At 41.2% G+C, this 24,115-nt stretch overlaps 1 protein-coding gene and 2 non-coding genes across 3 annotated transcripts; all 3 read left to right on the top strand.

Annotated features, from left to right (window-relative positions):
* The first annotated feature begins 390 nt into the window (after window positions 1-390).
* LOC148367246 (beta-1,3-galactosyltransferase 1) lies at window positions 391-4,985 on the top strand. The gene is made up of 2 exons (XM_088333224.1): window positions 391-580; window positions 2,290-4,985. Exons 1-2 carry the CDS (start codon window positions 540-542, stop codon window positions 3,452-3,454), a joined length of 1,206 nt encoding a protein of 401 aa, XP_088189350.1. The 5' UTR covers window positions 391-539; the 3' UTR covers window positions 3,455-4,985.
* A 9,940-nt stretch (window positions 4,986-14,925) lies between these two features.
* On the top strand, window positions 14,926-15,007 carry trnas-aga (transfer RNA serine (anticodon AGA)). Its single transcript has one exon. It is a non-coding gene; the product is annotated as a tRNA-Ser (tRNA).
* A 315-nt stretch (window positions 15,008-15,322) lies between these two features.
* Window positions 15,323-15,404, top strand: trnas-aga (transfer RNA serine (anticodon AGA)). The gene has a single exon. It is a non-coding gene; the product is annotated as a tRNA-Ser (tRNA).
* Window positions 15,405-24,115: the final 8,711 nt, after the last annotated feature.

The raw sequence follows: 24,115 nt of genomic DNA, 5'->3' as shown, positions 1-24,115 counted from the left end.
ATAAATGTGCCTCAGCAGAAACAAACGCGTACTTATGGATTTAAGTAACGGCTTCAATGTTGCCTAATGTAGCGCCGTCACAAATCTACTCAAGTAAACGTAAAAAGTATAGTGATTTAAAAATACTCCTAGAGGTACAAAATGTCCCCAAACTTACTCAAGTAAATGTAACGGAGTAAATGTAACTCGTTACTACCCGCCTCTGCCTGTAAAACTGTCACTGCTCTTGTTCATAAGTAATCTTTTAACCAAGCAAGGTGGACTTCAAACATTTTATTATCAGTGTGAGGTAAAAAAAAGGCAAAGAAGGAGGGGGAAACAAAGGTGTGGCTTCCTCGGCAGGTTTGCAACATGTACACGCTACCTCTGCTTAGGTGAGTGAGTCACTCACAGAGAGACAGATCCATGAGAGTCTTGCTCTGTCATTGAGCCTCGCTCCAAGACATTTCACAAAAAAAAAAAAGATTTTGTTTTTATTTGTACTTATATTTTTTGTAATTTTTAAATGGAGAAAGACAAACCTTCTTTGTGAGTGGAGCATGAAAATGCTAGATAGTCTCTTTGCCACATCGGATAGAAGGTATGTATGCGTTTTCCGCAGGGGTTGCATTCCCAAAACGTCCCGCGATAGTCAAAACCCGCGAAGTAGAAACCTTCATTTGTTTTACAGGAGAACAAATACTCCTGACAGGCTTAGGTATTTATTTGATAAACAAAAATACTATAGTTTATCACCATTTTTTTTACAAATAACTTCTGTACTGTCAAATTCAAATTTTAAAAATAATCTTGTTTTATTGCACAACTGTATTCTTTGTGATTAGGGGCTATACAATAAACATGACTTGACTTGAATTAAGGACCCGATCCACTTAACTTTGCCGTAACATGTGGACGTTGTGGAAAACTGCATTTCCCTTCCAGTTCTGTCCTTTAGAAACCAAATCCATTATTAACCATTTTATAAGCAATCGGGGAGCCATTACGGGGCAAGTTTAGCAATGGAGAGGTCCAAATTTGTTGCTGAATGAAAGTATCTTCCACGGTTTAGCCAATGAGAAATCCAAAAACAACGCACGCTGAAAACCTGAAGAGTAGAAAAGCCGCACTAAGTAAACCACAATACAACATTGGATTAAACAACGCTAATTTCTCACAAGAGTCAGGTGCAGGTCCCAGCCGCTTCAGGCAGTAGAGGAGAGACATCCAAATTTGGTTGCCAGCCAATCTCTGGGCACTTCATAGATAGCTAGATGGATAGATAGATACTTTATTCATCCCCGAAAGGAAATTCACATTTCCAGCAGCATCCCTGAGCTGAGAACAATACAATAATAAAGAAAAAAAAGAAAAAAAAACAATATACAAATACCCAGTGTGACGTGCAAATGCCCACTGTAGCGTGTTATATAGAATATCTAAATGCTGCTACACAGAATACATATTGCAATAAAATTCGGTAATATGCAATGTAATATTTCATGACATTTCTGTTCACTAAGAGAAATTCAAATTATTATTTTTGAACATGTAAGTACAATAATAGGCCAATAGTATCATTTTGTCATATCTTGGGTTTATATAGTTTGTTTTGGTTATATCTTTGATTGTTTTGTATTGTCTCTGCCATTGCCCTGTCTCGACTGTTCATCTACGTGTGCTTTGCTTCTATTGTTTTAATATCGCTGATTATGGATTGCACCCTAATAGCTTCCTTTTTCCTTTTTGATATTAAGGGATGGGATATTGTACTGTTTGCCACAAAAAGCGATATTTGAACAAATAAAATACTTGCATGATTATAGTTCTTTGTAAGGATTTTTAAAATTGCATAACAGGGATACATCTATCACAGTACTATAATTTTCGGAGACTGTCCTATATATTGTTATTGTATGAACAGTTGTTTAATGTCATATTTCAGAGAGTCAAAATAAATTTGACAAACACCTACAAATTGCTTGATGAATCTTAAAAAAACTTTTAAAATGAAGGAAAACAATCAGTTAATCCAAATAAGATGTCTTACTAGGGATTTTGTTCCAGACCTTATTTGTGGCCCAACGCAGTCTTAAGCAACATAATAAAGTCTTAGTTAGTATTTTAAAGTTTAAAGTTTACAAGGAACTCATAATAAGGAGAGAATTTTTTTATCAGAAGGACAGTTTATCAAAGTCCTTAACATACCTATAGGTTGTAAAAAAAATCAAAGATATAACATGTTAAACAAATCGTAACTTGGGCTGTCGCCATGTTCTTTCATTTGAATATGTGCTTTTCGTCCCACAGTCAGGAAATGCTGGATGACAGGCAACGCAATAGATGGTGCAGTGCCACACGATCTCGCCACCTTTTCTTTCTATTTGCACTGGCAACAGCTTTGTTTTATTACGCCATAAACATTGAGGACAGTGCAAGGGGCTGGAGACCTGAATGGTGGACACACTACAATGCAACACAACGGTGGTTTGGAATAGAAAGTCTCAGAAACATTTCTCTCATAAGACTTGGTTGGAATAAGTCTCCATCTGAACTGATTTCTAAAACTGCTACACAGGCCGTGAAAAATAGAGAAGAAAGTAAGGGACTGTTGGATGTACGCTGGAAGTACACGGTGGCCTACCCGGCTGAGTACCACTTTGTTATCAATGAGCCAGACAAATGCGGGGAGCAGAAACCTTTCGTGACACTGATGGTCCCTGTGGCGCCCCAAAACAGACACCATCGAGACATTATCCGCCGCACCTGGGGGGGGCTGAGGCAGGTGTTGGGGAAAACGGTCAGCATTTTCTTCATGCTGGGCCAGCATAGCGGGAAATCAGACGAGCAGTTGGAGCAGAGCTTGCAGCAGGAGAGTGAGGAGCACAGAGACCTGATCCAAAGCGATTTTGTGGACTGCTACACAAACCTGACCATCAAAACCATGATGATATTGGAGTGGCTGGACTCCTATTGCTCCAACTCCATTTACGCAATGAAGATCGACTCAGACATTTACCTTAATTTGCCAAATCTCATCAACATGTTGTCAAATGCACCGAGGACTAACTACATGACTGGACTTGTGACCAGGAATGCAGTGGTCCACAGAGATCTATATTCCAAGTGGTACCTTCCATGGAATGTTTACCCCAGAGCAGAGTTTCCAATTTATGTTCTGGGCCTGGGTTATATTCTGTCTTCAGACCTGCCTAAAAAGCTTGTGGAAGCTTCCAGACATGTCACGACCCTGTGCATTGAAGACGTGTACTTGGGGTTGTGCATGGAGTACCTCGGTATTCAACCTACGGACCCACCTGATTTGAATTATTTCAGGGTCGTTCCTGTGCAATACAGCACTTGTGCTTTTTCCAAACTTGTGGCCACCACCTTAGATGAACAAACGGATCTTGAATTGATTTGGCAAGATTTACAAAAAGATGAGGAACTCTGCTATCCGTCAAAGAAAGACTGAATAAGGGGGTGTGCGCAGATAAACACAAGGAGGTCTTAAAGTTCTGTTCCTTCCGTCTTTTTAAAGAAGCGTCCTTTTGGATGTTTGATTATTTTCAAAGTAGCTGTTAAAAAGTTTACTGAAGTCACTAGTCACACTTTACCAAATTCACTAGTTCCATTAACTGCACCGCTTATCTTCAGGAGGGTCATGGGGGTGCTGGATCCCATTTCAGCTATTTTCAGGCAGTGGGCAGTGGACAGTGGCCAGGGGACACGCTGAACTGGTTGCCAGCCAGTCACAGGGCACACAGAGACAGACAACTAACCCGCTCATTCACACCTAGGGACAATTTAGACCAACCAATTGACCTGGTTTTTGGAAACTCCACACGGGGAAGTTGCGGTGGCTGGACTTGAACCCTGAACCTCTGCACCGTGGGGCTGCGTGCTAACCACATGCTGCCTGTCACTAGTCGTAGTCTTGAAAAAGAATTTGCAACAGAAAAAATCCAATACTCTCCACACAACTGGCTCTTTGTGTTTAAAAAGTATTGGACTTGGGATCCTTGTAATATCATCTGTGATTATTATCTTTACTTTATAAAGTGATGAAAAATAATTGACCATTAAAGCAAAAGCAATAGCAAAATGGCGAGAGTTTACTGATCATGTGAACATTACATACACTGTATATCATTTGTTTTTGTTCTTTGTTGGGGATTTAGGCGTGAATAAAAATTATTCATGGCATCTTTAAATTCGTAAACATTTTATAAAGCAAATAGAACTGGATATTAGGCGCTTTAGGTACTTTTTTTCACGTGACAGAAAAAATATGACCTTATTTCAGCACTAGTCGTCACTGCATTGTGTGGTGCAACCAAAAAAACGTGCTAAAAACCACAAGGAAGTATACAAATTATGGAAACTCAAAGTAACCAAGCCACACCATTTACATTCTCATTCTTTTGGCCAGCCTTTCACAAGGTTTAGGGCTTTGGAGGGGGTACCCGTAGAGGGCAATAAGGCAGACAATCATGTCAGCTACCTCTAGGGGAGCCCCATGTTATGTCAAACAAAGTAAAAGTAAATGTATTTTGCTTATGATTCAAGTCAATATTTTTTAATGAATGTTTTTTCCACTAAAAGAAGTTAAATAATACACAAAACTAAGTTGTCGACTTTTGTATATTGGAAAAAAATGAAAACATTGTTGAATGATGTCTACTCATAAATGTTAAAGCACATTTAACATGTTTGCATATTAAAATTGTAAATATTTCACTTACACGTAAGCGTCACTTGCATCCTCAAATTTCTGCGCTCACTAATGACTGACACTGTTGTAATTCATTGAATGTTAATGTTTTTGTCTTGTCTTTTGACTTTCAACACTTTGATTACATTGTCTATCAAGTGGTTTCAATTAAATTGATTTTTTTAAGTGTGCTTTCTTACAGAGAGAAAATCTCGGGAGAATGCTCTCATACTTATTCACTTGAAAATCACACCTGATAAATAATTAAAATTAAGTGAAAATGTCAACATAACTGCTGTTTCAGATTAATTGTTGTATATCTGACAATGGCGGACGTGGCCGTTCACACCTAGGCTTTCAGCTGAATCGTGATGTGTCGTTTGCAAATAAATCGGCTCTATGAGCCTATGCTTGAAAGGGAAATTTACTATTTTTTGGTGAGGATTCTGGTAGAGTAGAGGTGATTTGGGCCAACGCAGGCCCCCAACGTGCACCCGGTTCTGAGTGTCCAATCCCGCCGGACGCAGCCGCCTGGGAATGTGGACATGTAAAGCCTGTCTTAGGTAGAGAAATCTAAGTTAAATAAGACTGTATGAACTGAGACAAAGAACAATGACAGGTGGATAATAAAAAAGGCAGCGAGCCAAAAGCTCTGCCCACCTCCAATATACAGACCAGGCCCTGAATTTTGTATCAGGACGGTCTTGGATTTGGGATTGTGTTTGGGCTTATGATCTTACCTCCTGGCTCCCAATTGCAAATGGCTTGCTCGCTTCAGAGTTGTCCGGCCTTTTGCTAGTAAAGTAACACAATAAACTCTTGTTTTCTTGTGTAGCCCGTCTAATCAAGTTAAACAACTGTTGGCGCGATTTCTTTGGTGGATTACTTGTCCCGAGCCAGTCATAGTTTGTGAAACTCGTGACATTTCTCACAGCTAGCTGGCTTTGAGACACTGATTCAGAATCTGATTGGCTGAACCAACAGCTTTCTCAAAGACTGATATTATGCCTAAGGACCCTGAGAACTTTTTGTGAAGGCCTCCAGGTAGATTTCTGAGACAAGCAACAACCCATGGCTGAAATGTGATTGGGTAAATACTTAAAGATAAAAGGAAACATCTGAAAGCAGCACAACCAGGGAGAAGCAATGAAAGAATGCTGACAGACAATTTGGAATTATTTAATGAGTATATATGGACAAAATCGAATTTACATCACATGATTCAGATTTTTTTAGCCCAGCAGAGAAGGCCTTGCAGGCCCTCACCGCCCACCACTGATTTCTTAGATGAATGTTTACTCTCCTATGAGTTGCCTTTTGGGACATACTTTAAGATTTTCTCGCACACTTACAACTAGAATCCTCTCATAACCACTGTTGTAAATTTTAGGCTCATAAATACAAGTGAAGTTATTCATTGTCCCATTGTCCCGTCATAGACTAAATATTATGTACACATTGAAGCATTGGTCACAATAAATATTTGACGTGGCTGCAATATTGAAGCAGTAGAGAGCGCGCGCCAGGAAAGCTCCCGCCACTGTTACCAGGGATTTGAAATTCTGTATGTGTTTCAACTTGCCTCCGATTTGCAAGGATTACATCGGACATAGCAAGTCAGTTAGTCTCAATCACACGTTACTTTTCCTCGTGGTGACGTTGGATGAAACACACTGTACATATCTTTATGATCTGCAATAAATGTTTGATGTATTTATTTGTCATTTTACCTTATCTACTTTTTAACTTTTAACCCTTTATTAACCAAGGATCATACAGGCTGCCTGGAATTGTTTCTTTTGGCCTTGGTCATGTTATGAGTGATTACTTTTGGCGCTTTTTATTTCAGAACTATGCAAACTTTCAATATCTGTCAATGTTTACCATCACGATGTGTTAAGGCAATGTAATAATAGTTTAAAATGAAAAACAAAAACACACTTGGAAGATAACATAAACTGGAAATATTAACTGTTATAAATACATAAAAAATGTTTTTGAGTCTTGCTCTCTTAGTTGTTAATATTTTGCCAACCATTTTCACCATGGCCAGGCGTTTTATGGGCCTGTGTGGTCCATTGTCAATCAATTCCTGGAGACAAGAGAGCCACAGTACACCAATTATAATAATAATAATAATAATTCATTGTCACCTGACAATCAAAACTAATAAAGTCATGTTCGAAGGATTCAAATGTTTTTATTGGCTAGAGATAACAAAAAATGCTTTACAAAACAAATTATTTATGCTCTGTCTGTGTCATTTCATGCCTGTAATTAGACCGTCGCCACATGTGGATGCCTTTGAGATAATCCATTGTGGGAAGGTGCTGCCAGCTTGTGGGTGTTTTGGAGAACTACTTTGTTTAAATTTGAATTAAGGGTGATGCCTAATGTTGCGGCAAAGCCCGTCTTCTCTTCCAGGAACTGTTTGGATTTTCTCTTTAGTCCAACGGTCGCGGCGTTACAGTACTTTAAATAGTGCTTGTAAAACGGGGTCGCCGGCACTCCCATGGTAATAAGAGGGTTCGGAGGAGAAAAGCAGTTCCTCTGTTATCTAAAAGGAATGTGCACCTAATGTGACATTTAAATTATGATGCAGTAATATATATTTCTTCTTAAACTTGGCCCTTACATAAATTATACTGTGTCAAAAAAAGTTGGCATTGTAAACATTATTATAAACCCAACTTTATTCATAAAACCCTTTCAAAAAGCCACAACTGAAAAAAAGTGCTGTACACAAAAATATTTAAAAAAAAAAACTTTAAAGGGACCATAAAATAATGAAAACACTTAAAAAGTATAGAAAATAATAAATTAAAACAGGAACAAAGTCTCATGTTATGTCCAAAGCCAAGGAATAAAAATGGGTTTTAAGACTAGTTTAAAGAATGGACTGTGGGGGAGCCTGTTTGATGTGCAAGGACAAATTGTTCCACAGTTTGGGGACAGCAACAGAAAAGGTTCCCTCTGAACTTTCTCTCAGATCTCAGTACCTTCAGCAGCAGCTGATCGGCGGACCTGTGACACCGAACAGGAGTATAACAGTGACGCAGCTCACTGAGGTAAGGAGGTGCAAGGCCATTTAAACATTTACAAACAATTACAAGAATTTTAAAATGAACCATGTAATACACGGGCAGCCACTGAAGGGAAGCCCAAACACATGTAATGTGCTTTTTATGAATCCCAGTTAAAATTTCAGCAGCAACCTTTTGGACCCACTGTAGGTACAAGGTATAAGACTGACTGATTCAAGCATGATAAACGCCCAAAAGGTTTGAAAAAAACACAAAATGCAGATCTACACATAGGTTTGTTGAAATGATCTTAATTGTATTTCCTGATAATAGTTTTGTGGTAGGACAGCACGGCGGCGCAGTGGTTAGCGCGTGTCCGGCACAGTTCCAAGGTCTTGGGAACCTCCTGTGTGAGTTCAAATCCAGCTACCGGACTTACTGTGCGGAGTTTGTATGTTCTCCCCGTGCTTGCGTGGGTTTCCTCCGGGCATTCCGGTTTCCTCCCAAATTCCAAAGACATGCATTTCAGGTGAATTGGCCGGTCCGAATTGTCCCTAGGTGTGAATGAGCGAGTGAGATGTCTGTCCCCGTGTGCCCTGCGACTGGCTGGCAACCAGTTCAGGGTGTCCCCTGCCCACTGCCCGATGATTGCTGGGATGGGCTCCAGCACCCCCGCGACCCTACTGAGGATAAGCGATACAGCTAATGAGATGAGATGAGTTAAGTGATATTTCCACTTCTATCGGTGAAGTATTCAGATGTTTGTTTTTTGTTTTTTTAATAAATGTTACGCTCCACCTATAATAGATTATTCATTGTTGGTGATTTTGTGGACATGTTGATAACACCTCAAATACAGTGAGCATTTTTAACCTAATAACCTACATCGATTTCAAACAGTACTGTGGCCCCTTTGAAAAGGAACTATTTTAGTCATGAGAAATTCGAGATACAAGATGTCTTTTGAGGAAAAATCCTGCCTGAAAATCCAAGTTACGAGAATTTTCAGACACTACCGCTGTATTCAATGACTGGTTGGATGTATTTTATTGCTATTTTGGGTTAACTTAAATGATTTGGGGAGGATAATTGCTTTTCAGTTATTTCTTATGGGACAAACTTGTTCGAGAAACGAGAAATTCTAGATGTCATCATGATCCGGGAACAAATTAATCTTATAATGTATATCGAGAGGGCAATGTATGTAAGACAGCCAACTCATGGCATGTGTGTGTCCTCTTTTCCCCGCCGAGTTGTTTTTAAAGATCATTACTGCTGCCCCTTTATCTTCACCCCGTGATTTCAGAGTTCATATTTTTCACAGAAATCATAAATGGCATGACCCTGCAGCTCCCCTTGTATCCAAACCTATAAGAACAAAGACTAGACTTGTGTGGAAAGATATGGTGAAAAAGACTCAAAAGACAATGCAAGCGCGTGAGAGGTGAAAAAAAAGCAACCGCCAAACTTTACAAATGTCATCTACTCAGAATCTACAAAAAAGGCACATTTTTCAAATTTCAAGTTCAATGCAAAAAGTACAGAAAACAAAAACAACACCTGACCTTTGACCCTTTGACTAAAGCAACAGTAACCAACAAATTTCCTTTGTGAGGAATTTGCGAAAACTACAGAGGTAAAATGACTAAAATCAGCCTATTAGCCCACAGCTGTAGTGATGGCAGACCAGGTGAGGTCAGTGAAAATGTGCACAGTTTGAAGGATCACACTTTCTTCGCACAGTCTTCATTCACGATACATAAGTTGAGTATGACTTCCTTGAATTTGGTGATGTTCTGTATGAGGGTTCTTTTCGAACACCACATAGTCAGTGTTTCCACCTCTTCAGTGGACTCCACCTCATCTCCACCAGAAATGACCAAGTTAGGTGTAGAAGGTTAATAGCTGAGAGCTAAGGACACATCCTTGGGGATGAGGGATGCTCAGCCTTAGGATTGGAGGGACATGGTGGCCAATTTTCACGGACTGTGAGTAGTGTGAAATAAAGTGATAGGCAGATGGAGGAGGAAAGCCCTAGTTGAGAGTTTCTCCACCAGGATTGCCTGGATATTGTGTTTAACTCAGAGCTGGAGTCCATTAAGAGTATTCTGATGTAACTCCACCGTTTCCCCAGGTGGCTCAGTGCAGTGTAGTGTTTACTGTGTAGCGTCATCAGAGAAGTGGTTTTCCCAGTACGCGAACTGATGAGGGTCCAGAATTTGGAGAAGGGAGTCTTTGATGTGCTGGGACACCACCATCTCAAAATACTTCATGATCAGAGGCATAAGATCAACAGACCTGTGGTCATTGGAGCTGACCACTACTGAGTTCTTGGGGATGGGGATGATGGTGAAGGTTTTGAGGGAGGATGTAATGGTCGCCCATGGCAGATTTGGTTGTGGTACCCTGGTACTCCATCCTGGCCTTTTTGAGGTTTAAAGTTCTTATCACACATCTTACTTCATGCTCTCAAAGTATCAGTGTGCTCCTGCTGATTGTTGGAAGGTGTGGTGCGACTGCTGGTGGCTTGCCATCTTCAAAGTGGACAGAGAAGTGATTTAAATCCTCTTCCAGTGAAGCATTAGACCCAACATCCTTCTCACTTCGAATCACCTCTGCAATCTTAATGCCGCTTGTCAGTTCAGCCCTGACCATGCAGTAAAGAGCCTCTTCTGACCTAAAGGCAGTGTTGTAGTTCTTTTCGTTCTTTCACACACAAGCTTTTATTTCAAGTTATTTTCAATTTCAGTGTTACCTGGTGAGACCTCTGCATTTGGTTGGTTCGGTTTGCTGGCCGATAGTAACAGGGCGCCAAACTAATTTGACAATTTGCTGCCATACCTATGAGGGTGGATGAGCCTCCAGCGGGTCCCTTTCCTCTCATGGTCAATCTGTGCCTTGCCATCTTTTCTTACACAATACTTGCGTGTGTGTTTGCGCATATGACATTTTGTGATGTGTGAGGAGAATGAGGAATATTTTTATTGAACATTATGTTTAAACAGCACTTTGAGTCACATTCTGATGTGTAAAAGGGGCCAAGATATTTGGGGGGGATATATTTGTAAACTAATTATCACCTTATAAAGGAGGGAATCAATGTCAAAAATGTAATATTATGCAGCAGGCTGGCTCGTTTTACCGAAACATCTTTGTAGCAAATCTAAACGGTTCTCAGTCGTTCGTGTCGCCCCAACATGCTTGCACACATGCCTGACAATGTTTAAGCATGCTCCGAATGACATGATGGAATGTGTCTTAGGGGAGCTCTTCTCACAGAACTGGACGAGAGCATTTGTAAACTACAGCTCCTCAGACTGTCAACGGTTGGCCATAAAACTTGTTACGGGTATATTGGTTAGTAACACCACTAGTCAATTTTATAGTTTTTTTTTTCGGAAAAGAAAAATAACAACAATAATACCACACTGTGACAGAAATGATGATGGAGCAAAACTGTCAAGCGTGTTGAGACACGAGAGCATTTTTTGGGTGGCATTTTCCTTATTGGCAGGGTCATTTTCCTCTGGAGTGACCTACCTGGTCGCCTGTAAAGTCTGGTGTTGGTATTCAATGTTGTTTTGGCCGGATATAATCTTTCGGGGAAAATGATGGGCCAACAAAACCAAAATTGCTGAGTCAGTCAAGTCTAGGGTAACCTACCTGCCTGTGAAAGATGCTGGTCATATATAAACTGTTTCCTCGTTTTCTTGGGTGGATAAACACACCAAACAGTCAAACAAAAACTGCTGAGCCAACAAAACCAAAAGTGCTGAATCAGCTTTTTGGGGCATTTTTCACATCTCGTGTAACCTACCTGACTGCCTGTAAAATCCTTCCTCCTTTCCTTGGGTGGACAGACAAACAAACGGATATGTATAATTTATCCCTAACGAAAACATTATCGCCACCCTTGCTAATAAATACATAAATACATTTAAATTCCTGGGGGGTGTCTTAAAAACATACAGTGAAGAAAATAATTATTTGAACACCCAGCTATTTTGTTATTTCTCCCACTTGGAAATCATGGAGGGGTCTGAAATTTTCATCGTAGGTGAATGTCCACTGTGAGAGAGATAAACTAAAAAGAAAAATCCAGAAATCACAAAGCATTATTTTTTTTCAACGATTCTTTGTGTGATATAGCTGCAAATAACTATTTGACCCCCTGAGAAAATTAATGTTAATATTTGGTACAGTAGCCTTTGTCAAACATTTCACCAGGTTTGCACACATTGCATGAGGGATCTTGGCCCACTCCTCCACACAGATCTTCTGAAGATCAGTCAGGTTTCTGGGCTGTTGCTAAGAAACACGGAGTTTGAGCACCCGCCAAAGATTTTTGATTGGGTTCAGGTCTGGAGACTGGCTGGGCCATGCTAGAACCTTGATATGCTTCTTACGGAGCCACTTTTTGGTTTTCCTGGCTGTGTGCTTCTGTTCGTTGTCATGTTGGAAGACCCAGCCACGACCCATCTGCGATGTTCTGACAGAAGAAAGGAGGTTGTTTCACAAAATCTCCCAATACCCGGCCTCAGTCATCCTTCCTTTAATGCAGTGCACTCGTCCTGTCCCATGTGCAGAAAAACACCCCCAAAGCATGATGCTTCCACCCCCATGCTTCAGAGAAGGGATGGTGTTCTTCAGATTGTACTCTTCATTCTTCTTCCTCCAAACACACTTAGTGGAATTATGACCAAAAAGTTCTACTTTGGTCTCATCTGACCACAAAACCTTTTCCCATGACTCCTCTGTATCATCCAAACGGTCATATGCAAACTTAAGACGGGCCATGACATGTGTTGGTTTATCCAGGGAAACCTTTCGTGCCATGCATGATTTCAACTCATGATGTCTTAGTGTATTACCTAGTGCCGCACACGCGCTAACCACTGAATCTTCTAGATGATACGCAGGTGTTCAAATACTTATTTGCAGCTGTATCACACAAATAAATAGTTTAAAAAAATAATGCATCGTGATTTCTGATTTTTCTTTTTAGTTTATTTCTTTCACAGTGCAGATACACCACGATGAAAATGTCAGAACCCTCCATTATTTCTAAGTGGGAGGAATAGCAAAATAGCTTGTGTTCAAATTTTTATTTTCTTCACTGTATATAGGGTTTATTTTTGGCCATACTATAACCAAAACTGTAATCCTGTACTACTTATGTTTAATAAAAATTATGCATTACAATTTTCAAATTGTATTAACGGTCGGATCAAAATTAGTTTAATGGTTGTTTTTTGTTGTTGTTGTTTTTGTTTTGTTTTTTGTTTTTTGTTTTTGTAAACGATGTCCGAATATGCTTTTGCAAGGAATAAGAAACAAAATATGAAATGCCCAGTACTAAAATTTTGCAAATAAATACATTTGTGCTTGATGATATTATTCAAGACATAAATAGTATTTTAATCATTTTTTTTATGTTTGCATTCGTAATACTCATAGACATACATAAATATAAATTCAAATGTATGTAATACATTCTATGTTTTAATCATAAATTAGCATTAGATCTGAAGCAAAAATGTATATTATTTTTAAATGATATATCTAATTGGAATATATTTCCTTTTGAAAATGTTGAGGTATCCAATGTGTTCGCTCCTGCTACATCAACAGTCGATATTCATGCAGTCCTGCTATATTTTACCACTAGAGGACAGTATATCCCAACAAATACAAAACACTGAATTCAGTCTACTGCAGGGATCTCAAACCTTTTTTCAAGCTGGGAGCTACTTTTTATTTATCATCAGCACAAAAGGCACCGAGTTTGATATGCATTTTTAAAATAACAAATTCTTGTGTTATTTCTATCCTGTCAATATATTATCCCCAGGTTAGTTATTGGAAGTAGGGTTAAATATACCCAGTCAACCACCGACAAAATCCTTTCACTAGAAAATCACAATGACCAATGAGCACCAATGAGCTATTTTCAGAACGTGGGCACCTCATGCGTCCTCAGGGGGGCACCCTGGTGCCTGCAGGCACCACGTTGAAGATCTCTGCTCTACCGTATGCAACCAGTAAATGGCATCGACGTATTGAACTCTTTGTACTTTTGGGAAACATCAGATGCTGCAATAAGGGGGGCATATCAAATGTTCTGTATTGTTGTGGCCGAGTGGTTAAGGCTATGGACTATAAATCGATTAGGGTTTTCCCTCGTATGCTTCCATTCTGCCTACAACATAATTCCTTCTTGTTTTTTGGCCCAGTTGGGACTTTCGGGGAACATCAGATGCGAACTTCGCTACGGCAGGGTGCAGTCTTCAGGTTTCTGTGTTGTTGTGGCCGAGTGGTTGAGGCGTTGGGACTAGAAATCCAATGGGGTCTCCCCTCGTAGGTTAAAATCCTGCCAACGACGAAGATTCTTTCCGGTTTTATGGTCCTGTCAGTACTTTCGGAGAATATCAGATACTACAATCTGCTACAAGAGCAGAGCGAGTGTGTGTTGTTGTGGCTGAGTGGTTAAGGCGTTGGACTAAAATTCCAATCGGGTCTCCCCTCGTAGGTTTAAAACTTGCCAACAATGAGGATTGCCTCTTTTTTCATAGCGCTCTTTGTACTTTCGGAGAATATCAGATACTCCAATTTTCTACAATAGGGGGGCGAGAATCACTGTGTATGTGTTGTTGTGGCCGAGTGGTTAAGGTGTTGGACTAGAGTATCAATGGAGTCTCCCCTCGTAGGTTCAAATCCTGCCAATGACGAAGATTCTTTCCAGTTTTATGGCCCTTACGGTACTTTCGGAGTATGTCAGATACTACAATCTGCTACAAGAGGAGGGCAAGTTGGATGCTTTTGTGTTGTCGTGGGCGAGTGGTTAAGGCGCTGGACGAGAAATCCAATGGAGTCCCCCCTCGTAGGTTCAAATCCTGCCAATAACGAGGATTGTCTCTTGTTTCATAATGCTCTTTGTACTTTCAAGGAACATCAGATGCTGCAATCAGGGGACCGTATTAAATGTTCTGTACTTTCGAGCAACATCAGATCCTAAACTAGAAGGCGGTTTGTGGGGCTGTCTGTTTTTGTGGCCGAGTGGAGAAGGCGATGGACTTGAATTCCATTGGACTTTCCGTTCGTAGTTTGAAATCCGAGGTTTTTTCCTGTTTTATGGCCCTGACGGTACTTTCGGAGAATATCAGATACTACAATTTTTTACGATAGGGGGGCGAGAATCAATGCATATGTGTTGTTGTGGCCGAGTGGTTAAGGCGTTGGACTAGAAATCCAATGGGGTCTCCCCTCGTAGGTTCAAATCCTGCCAATAACGAGGATTGCCTCTTGTTACATAACGCTTTTTGTACTTTTGGGGAACATCAGATGCTGCAATAAGGGGACTGTAGCAATAGGGCCAATATCAGATACTCCAATTTTCTACAATAGAGGGGCGAGAATCAATGCATATGTGTTTTTGTGGCGGAGTGGTTAAGGCGTTGGACTAGAAATCCAATGAAGTCTCCCTTCATAGGTTCAAATTCTGCCAATGACTAAGATTCTTTCCAGTTTTATGGCCCTTACGGTACTTTCGGAGAATATCAGATACTACAATTTTTTATGATAGGGGGGCGAGAATCAATGCATATGTGTTGTTGTGGCCGAGTGGTTAAGGCGTTGGACTAGAAATCCAATGGGGTCTCCCCTCGTAGGTTCAAATCCTGCCAATAACGAGGATTGCCTCTTGTTACATAACGCTTTTTGTACTTTTGGGGAACATCAGATGCTGCAATAAGGGGACTGTAGCAATAGGGCCAATATCAGATACTCCAATTTTCTACAATAGAGGGGCGAGAATCAATGCAGATGTGTTTTTGTGGCAGAGTGGTTAAGGCGTTGGACTAGAAATCCAATGGAGTCTCCCCTCATAGGTTCAAATCCTGCCAATGACGAGGAATGTCTTTCGTCTCATTGCGCTCTTTCTACTTTCGGGAAATATCAGATTCTTTCTGGTTTTATAGCCCTCACGGTACTTTCGGAGAATATCAGATACTACAATCTGCTACAAGAGGAGGGTGAGTTCCATGCCTTTGTGTTGTTGTGGCCGAGTGGTTAAGGCGATGGACTTGAAATCCCTTGGCGTTTCCTTTCGTAGTTTTAAATTCTGCCGATAAGTAGTTTTTTTTTTTCTTGTTTTTAAGCCATGTTGGAACTTTCAAGGCACAGCAGATGCTATGATGTTCTACAAAAGGAAGCAGACCTTACAGTTTGGGCTTTTCTGGTCGAGTAGTTAAGGAGATGGGCAACAAATTAATTGGGGTCACCCTCGTAGGTATAAATCCTGCCAACAATGAAGATTATTTCTTGTTTTATTACCCTGTTGGTACTTTCGGGGAACATCAGATGCTAAATATGCTATGGCAGGGGGCAGTCCTGAGGTTTCCATGTTGTTGTGGCCTCTGGGTTAAGAAGATAGATTACGTATTGAGGGTTCCTCTTGTAGTTTGTAATCCTGCCAATGACTAAGTTTCTTTCTCCTTTTATAGCCCTGTTGGTACTTTCGAGGAACATCAGATACTAAATTGCTACGGCAGGGGGCTATTTATTAATGCCTGTGTTGTTGTGGCAGACTGGTTAAGGTGATGGACTAAAAATCCTTGGGAATCTCCTATCTTATGTTCAAATCCTGATATTACTGTCGATTCAATCTTGCTTTATGGCCAAGTAACGACTTTTGAGAAACGTCAGATGCTACTAAGTGCTACAACCGGAAGGAGTTTTTTTAGACTGTGTTGTTGTGGCTGAGTGTTTAAGGCGATAGACTTAAATATCATTGGATTTTAAATCTGTTGGGTTATCTCTTTGCAAGTTCAATTTCAATGGTATTGTCTTGTTGTGGCCAAGTGGTAAAGATGATGCTTTATAAATCCCCTGGGTCTCCCTTCGTAAGTTCAATACTTACAGACTTCGAAGGGTTTTTTTTGTTTTATTGCCCTGTTGGTACTTTCGGGGAACATCAGATGCAAAATTTGCTACGGCAGGGGGCAGTCTTTGGGTTTCCGTGTTGTTCTGGCCTTGTGGTTAAGGCGATGTACTTGAAAATCCTGGGGTTCTCCCCTCATAGGTTTAATTCCTGCCAACAACAAAGATTCTTTCTTGATTTATTGCTCTGTTGGTCCTTCTGGGGAACATCAGATGCTAGATTTGCTACGGAAGGGGGTAGTGTTGAGGTCTTCATGTTTTTGTAGCCGGGTGGTTAAGGTGGTGGATGAGAAATCCATTGGGGTCCCCCCTCTTAGGTTAAAATCCTGCTGTCAACGAAGATGCGTTCCTGTTTTATAGCCCTCTTAGTACTTTCGGAGAAAATCAAATGCTACAATTTGCTACAACAATGAATAGTTAATGTGTTGTGGCCGAGTAGCTTAAGTGTGGTTGAGGCGCTTAGGATGTGACGTTAAGGTTCTCTTACTAACATACATATGTTTGCCTGGACTTGTGCCCTATTATCGCTCAGATTTGGTTTCCCCCTATGTTCCTGCTTGGAGCCTCCGCTCGGAAAATATCAGTCCGCTTTTGACTCCAAGAGCCAAGAAGAAGTCTGCAGGCTCCCGAGCATTCTCCATCCGGGCCCTGGTGCGGTGGAATTCTGCAACCTCAGTGGGAGTTTTTAAATCTAGACTTAAGACCCACTTCTATTCAATTGCATATTACTTATGCCCATTTCATACTTTCCTTTTCCTGTCCTTTTGCCTGGCTGGTGGTGATGCGAAGGAGAAGGAAAATTTGAGATGAGCGGACCAGCATCTGGACTTGAAGTATGTCAAGGCCTGCATCGACCAGCCGGCAGAGATGGAAGACTTTGTCGTTGCTGTTATGGACTTTTTTGACTATTTTACAGGCTTGAGGCGTTGTTGCTGCCATGGACTTTTTGGACAAATTTCAACACATTACTTCTTGTTAGGAGCAGCAAGGCAGTGCAGTGGTTAGCGCGTGTGCGGCACAGTTCTGAGGTCATGAGGTCAATTCTTCCTGTGTAAAGTTTGCGTGTTCTCCCCGTGCTTGCGTAGGTTTCCTCAGGGCACTCTGGTTTCCTCCCACATTCCAAAAACACGCATGTCAGGTTAATTTGGCCAGTTCAAATTGTCCCTAAGTGTGAATGAGCAAGTGTGTGTTTCTGTCTCTGTGTGCCCTGCGACTGTCTGGGAACCAGTTCAGGTTGCTCCAGCAACTCCCGCAACCCACTCGAGGATAAGCAGTGCATATAAGGGAAGTTTTCATAGTTTTTTGCTTTATCATACCTTGGTTTTCTGTAATAAAAGAGCTCGACGGATCTACTCTGCTACAGCGTCAGCACTTGTATCAACACGGAAGTAGATGAGATGACAAGAACACCCTTCCCTCAGAGTAATAAGATGAACATGCGGAGAAAAGAACTACTTGTCAACAATAACTGCAGAAATGTTTTGTATTTTCTTGTCATAAACATTGCACGTGTTTTCTTTTAGAACAAAGCTTTGAAACTTTTGAAAATTTAGGCTTTTTTCATACATTTTACACAAATTTTGTTACACAATAGCTCTATAGTAAAAAAAAAAAAAAAACTAATGCTGCTCAAGCATGCCATTGTCTCCCATAAGATTCCATAAATTTCTTTCTTAGCTGTAACATGAGGACGGTTTTGTTATGCAATGATGCTTAGTGAAGCCTCTCGATCAGTGGATGGCCTAGTTGACCAAGTCACATTCCTGTCACATTCCATACACCCTGTGATGCCAAAGGCTGATAGTTTGACAGTAGGATATCTTTGATACATGAGAGAGTAGTATCGATTGATAGGGATGCTTTTACTTAGAAATATCATGATCATTAAATATCTGAACTCTTTCTTTCCCTTAAAGTCATATCATAATTGATCCACCCACCCTTACCCATCTTTGCCGATATACTGTATATTTTTTGTTGCACTACTGGACAAGTAGCAACATGATTGGTCTTGATATTTCATTAACAGCCCACACAAGCCGGAAACTATGCTTGACATCATTGAACATACCCATCAAAACATATTTTTTAAATCAGAATACAAACTTATGAGTGATCATTTGCATTCGGGCTGTTCGATACCATAATATTTTATAGTAACCTTGATTATGAATATGTAATTGTCACCCTTACAGCCTACAATAGTCCACATTCTGCTCGAAACAGTTATACTATTGCATACGAGTAATTAAGCATTTTAGGAGGAGATCAAGGTTCTGACAGACAAGCTGAAAGAGGGTGTCGCCATATGCAGGCAATACACAAAGGGGTAAGTATTAGTTTCAGGAGCGAGCAGCAGCAAGTCAACTGCAGGAGAGAGAGTGGGAAAGGTGAGATGGCACAACATTCATTTGGACAGGTAACTTAAAATTAGTTTTATCTGGTTATATCAGTATCAGAAATATTTTATTAACACTCCACTTATTGAAACATGAATATTTTGTTTGTTTGTTTGTAAATGATTCAAATTGAATCTTTTCTTCCGGCGCCGTCACGAATGGCAGCCACTCCAGCAGCTCCCGTGTTATTTTCGATTGTTCTCGATTGTTCTCAGCTCAGGGATGCTGCTGGAAATGTGAATTTCCCTTCGGGGATGAACAAAGTATCTATCTATCTATCTATCTATCTATCTATATTCAACACCCTGGTAGGCAATGGTACCAATACCCGCAGTGTTTGGCCGTGACCACCTGCAAGGCCTTCTCTCTTGGCCTAGAAAATATCGGAATCATCCATTCAACCATTATCTGCACCGCTTATGCTCAGTAGGCTCGCGGGGGTGCTGGAGCCCATTCTAGCTATCTCCGGGCAGCGGGCAGGGGACACCCTGAACTGGTTGCCTGCCAATCAAGGGGCACGCAGAGACAGACAACTCACTTTCTCATTCACACTAGAGGGCCAATTAACATGACATGCATGTTTTTGGAATGTGGGAGGAAACCGGAGTGCCCGGAGAAACCCACGCAAGCACGAGGAAAACATGCAAACTCTACACAGGAAGGTTCGCTCTCACAACCTTTGAACTAACACGCTGCCATGGTTAGCGCATTATCTGAATCATGAAATGAAATGATCTCCATTTATATAGCGCTTTTCAAGTCAAGACTTCCCAAAGCGCTTTACAATGTGCTTCACATTTCCCAATAGCGGCCGTGCAGCCATGTAAGGCGCTAACCTGCTTATTGGGGGTATTAGGTGTTCAGTGTCTTACCCAAGGACACTTCGACATGTAACACGGAGGAGCCGGGAACTGCGATCTCTTGATCCCAAGACGAGCACTATACCTCCTGAGCCACTGATGTTAATTATATTTTCTCCATATACACACACAATATGTGAGAGTAAAAAGTATTTGATCCTTTGCTGATATTGTGTCAGGCACCGGGAACGGAGACGGGAACCCAATTGCACCCACGATCCAGTGATCGTTGATTGTGGGGAGCAGGTCGCTAGGGACGCGGAAGTGGCACTTCTCTGGCGAGCGATAGCGGTGTCGAAGAGGGAAAAGCAGGTCGGGTTGTCGGGGCGCAGGAGCAGAGACGTGATCAAACGGAAACAGGTCGAAGCCGGGAAACCTACGGGAGTCAAGAAACAGGGAGTCAGGTTCGAACGGCTTGCATTAGCGGGAGCTGAAGGTTCGCAACGATCGGACGCCGGTAACAGGGAGTCGGGGGGTTTAAAAAGTGGCAAGGAGCCAATCAGCAACCAGGGCTGTTGGCGTCGAATCAGTAATCATGACATATTGTTGGTTTGACTACTAATAAAGACATGATGTTTATATACTTTTAATTATAGATGTATTCTAACATAGACAAAATATTAAAAAAATAATTCAAACCCACCAAAACTTTGCTCTTAACACTCAAAACCTCTTTAACTACTTAACACGTAAACCAATACGGTGACTGGCTTGGCGTTCCTCACATGACGGCACTGCTCAAAAACTCAAAATGCATTATCTCGAAAAATAATTGAAAATCCAGATTAAATGCAGTGAGAGTACAATGTATTTAATCCCTTGCTGATTTTGTTGGTTAGTCTACAAATAAAAACATGATGATGTCATCCTTTTAATTATCAATGTATTCTAAAACAGAGAGACGAAATTATATATTTTAATTCTCTTCTTCAAGTTTAGCGGCAGTTGGCATCCATGCTATGGTGCATTGCCGCCCCCTATCACCAAATACCCGTCACCTCTTCCATCCTTTAAACCCTGTCATAAAGCCTTCTCAAAAAAACGGAAAAGTATCCTCCTTTGAGGCCCACTGTCCGAACTCAGCAAACTTTTCTTTGAAAACTCCATCATCCCCACTTCCAGCAGACCTCTTTTCATTTCTTCTTTTAAAACACTGTACACCTGGCATTTTATTATTACATGCTTCACAGATTATTCTCTTTGACACCCCTCACACAACCCAGTGCCATGTTTCCCCATCAATTTCAAAGTTATGTTTAAGGCAGTGTGTCCACTAATTCCATCTCATTTCATTGAGGGAAATAAGTATTTGATCCTCTAGTACTTATTAGGATTTCTGGCTTCCAGACGAGTTAAGACACTCCCAATTGACTCATTAACTGGTTTCAAGACACGTGTACTTACCAATCACCTGTATGAAAGACACTTCATCACAGAATCGGACAATCAGACAGATTCCAAACTCTCAACAGGGGTGAGAACAACAAGCATTCTCAGGTTAATTGGTGACTTCAAATTGATAGATCCGACACATCTTCTTTTCTGCTAATCAGAATGCGAGGCAGAAGACAGAACATTGGTGCCGATTTAGGTCGGCCATGTTTGTATCACAGAGGATGCACAAGTGATCCACACGCTCAGTGTTGTGTGTCAAAACGGTTGGACGATAGGTAGGGGTGGGGTTTGTCCTTTTTCTTAGCCGAAAACTCATTTGGAGAAATGTTTGAGATGGATAAAGGCATGCGGGTGGCTTCAGGTTCAACTCAACGCGTATAGGATCGATGGGAACCGAAACAAATGTATTTGTTCCCCTGTAAGTGTTTTGTTTTTATTAAATTGCTGTTGCGTCAATCCAGTGGGTTGGGTCAGTGAGGGAACATGGTACCGTGAGCTCCAGCCATCGCATTTGTCTGATGTGACGTCCGTCATTTCGTAGTCGCAGATAAGAATACACAGTGTATCCCAGTATTTAATGTGTATAAATGATAATGTCTAATTTGTTTAAAGTTATCGGATAACTTTATTGAATGTGTTATGTAGTAATTAAATATCTACAGTAACCAATGCAGTCTACAGTTACTGCGGTTGCTTTACTTACACTTATTTTGGTTTATCACTGCGCCCTTGTTAGCATGAGACAAACAAATACCTCTGTCGGCTCTATGAATGGTCTCCAGGTACGATGGGCATTTGAATGGTTGTCTGTCTTGTAGCGAAAATGGGTGGTAAATGAGTTATTCTAACAAACAATTTATTGACCAATTAAAGAGCCGAATTTATTATTTTCAAAACTCACCTTTTTGGAGCACCAAATACGTTTTTAATCATTATGTCAGGAAAGCGGATGAAAAACCTTTGATTAGTTATTCTGAAGTGTGGCTATACACACTTTAGGTGAATTCTTTTTACCGTTTTAAAAGTTCAATATATTTTAATCAAGACAAACACACTCTTGGATTTATGGACTTTTCTTTTACTAATCATCTAATGAAGAAGCTTCAATAGCAAGCAAAACAATAATAAGAAAATAAAACAAAACAAAAGTAGAAGTTGAGAACTTAAACTGGCACGATTTTGGATAGACAACATTGGCTTGAGTAATACGTTATTGTATTTTGACATAGTTCCTCCTTTTAGGTCACATCAATACCAATACCTAGCAACAAAGAAATGTTCTGCGAAGTTCAGCGTTGATGACGGCCCAGTCTCTATGTCCTTAGCTGTAGAGCTCAGGTAGAGCGCTCGTCTTGGGATCAAGGGATCCCAGTTCGAATCCCGGCTCATCTGTGATACATGTCGAAGTGTCCTCGGGTAAGACACTGAACCCCTAATATCCCCAATAAGCAGGTTAGCGCCTTACTTGGCTGCAAGGCCGCTATTGGGAAATGTGGAGCACATTGTAAAGCGCTTTGGGAAGTCATTGACTTGAAAAGCGCTATATAAATGCAGATCATTTCATTTCATTTCCTGGTAGGCAGTTGGGACGAGGACCACAGGATGCGGTGTTGAAGGAGAGGTTGACTGCTAGTGGCTTAAGGCTTCTCTAAGGTCTGTACTTTTGTCCCACCGGTTTGGCTCCTAGCCTGATCAAGCTTGGCTGCTGACTTGACAAGGTTCTCTGGCTGCTTGTTGAGCTGAGACTTAGTCAGGAGGCCAGGATTTTGATCCAGTTCTTCTTGTTACGATATGCGCTCTTTCCTTGTTGCTGGCCAAATTCAGACTGCCCTTGCGAGGTGAGACGTTTACCAGCTTTGGGTTCTGATCTCCTGGTAGGGGCGGACCCCCCTGTGGTGGAGTTGTCACGGCGACCTTTGATGCGAACATGCAGTCAAAGCCCCCGCCCCCGACCTCACATTCCAGCAGTATCAGTCAGATAACATATCTTTGTGATTGACTTGAGAAAGAATATTCACTCACATGTTTTCACATTGTTTGATCATTTTCTGACATTGCGAAACGGAATTCTGACCAAACATTGAATACTCTAGTCTCTCTGTGGCACCCGGTTCGGGATGTCCCCTGCCCACTGCCGGATGTCAGCTGGGATTGATTCCGGCACCCCCATGACTCTACTGAGAATAACCGTTGTAGATAATGGATGCATGGATGAAGCTTTACTTGATAATATGTATGGCTGTCCCAGAAAAAAACACTCTCCTTGGTTGAGCGTTCCCTGCCATTTTCCCTAGACTGCGGGTCCCCCGGCGGCACGGCGGCTTAGTTGTTAGCGTGTTCACGGCACAGTTCTGAGGTCATGGGATCAAATCCAGCCTTCCTGTGGGGACTTTGCATTTTCTCCCTGCACTTGCGTGGGTTTACTACGGGCCTCCCACATTCCAAAGAGCATGCATGTCAGGTTGATTAGCCGGTCTGAATTGTCCCTTGGTGTGAATGAGCGAGTGAGTTGTCTGTCTCTGTGCGCCCTGTAACTGGCTGGCAATTAGTTCAGGGTGTCCCCTTCCCAGTGCCCGGGGACAGCTTAGATGGGCTCCAGCACCTCCGCGACCCTACTGGAGATAAGCAGTGCAGATAACAGATTGTAGTCAAACTAACAAAATCAGCAAGGGATTAAATACTTTTTGCTTTCATTGTATTTAATCGGTATTTTGCAATTATTTTCTGAGATACTGCATTTTGAAAACAGCATGTCTCGTCTTTGACTTTTTGAGCTTTGACGTCATGTAAGGAACACCGGCTCCCGAG

This window comes from Urocampus carinirostris, chromosome 4, assembly GCF_059441175.1.
Source record: "Urocampus carinirostris isolate Australia breed hairy pipefish chromosome 4, RoL_Ucar_1.0, whole genome shotgun sequence".
NCBI lineage: Eukaryota > Metazoa > Chordata > Actinopteri > Syngnathiformes > Syngnathidae > Urocampus > Urocampus carinirostris.
This window is presented reverse-complemented; position numbering and strand designations above follow the sequence as displayed.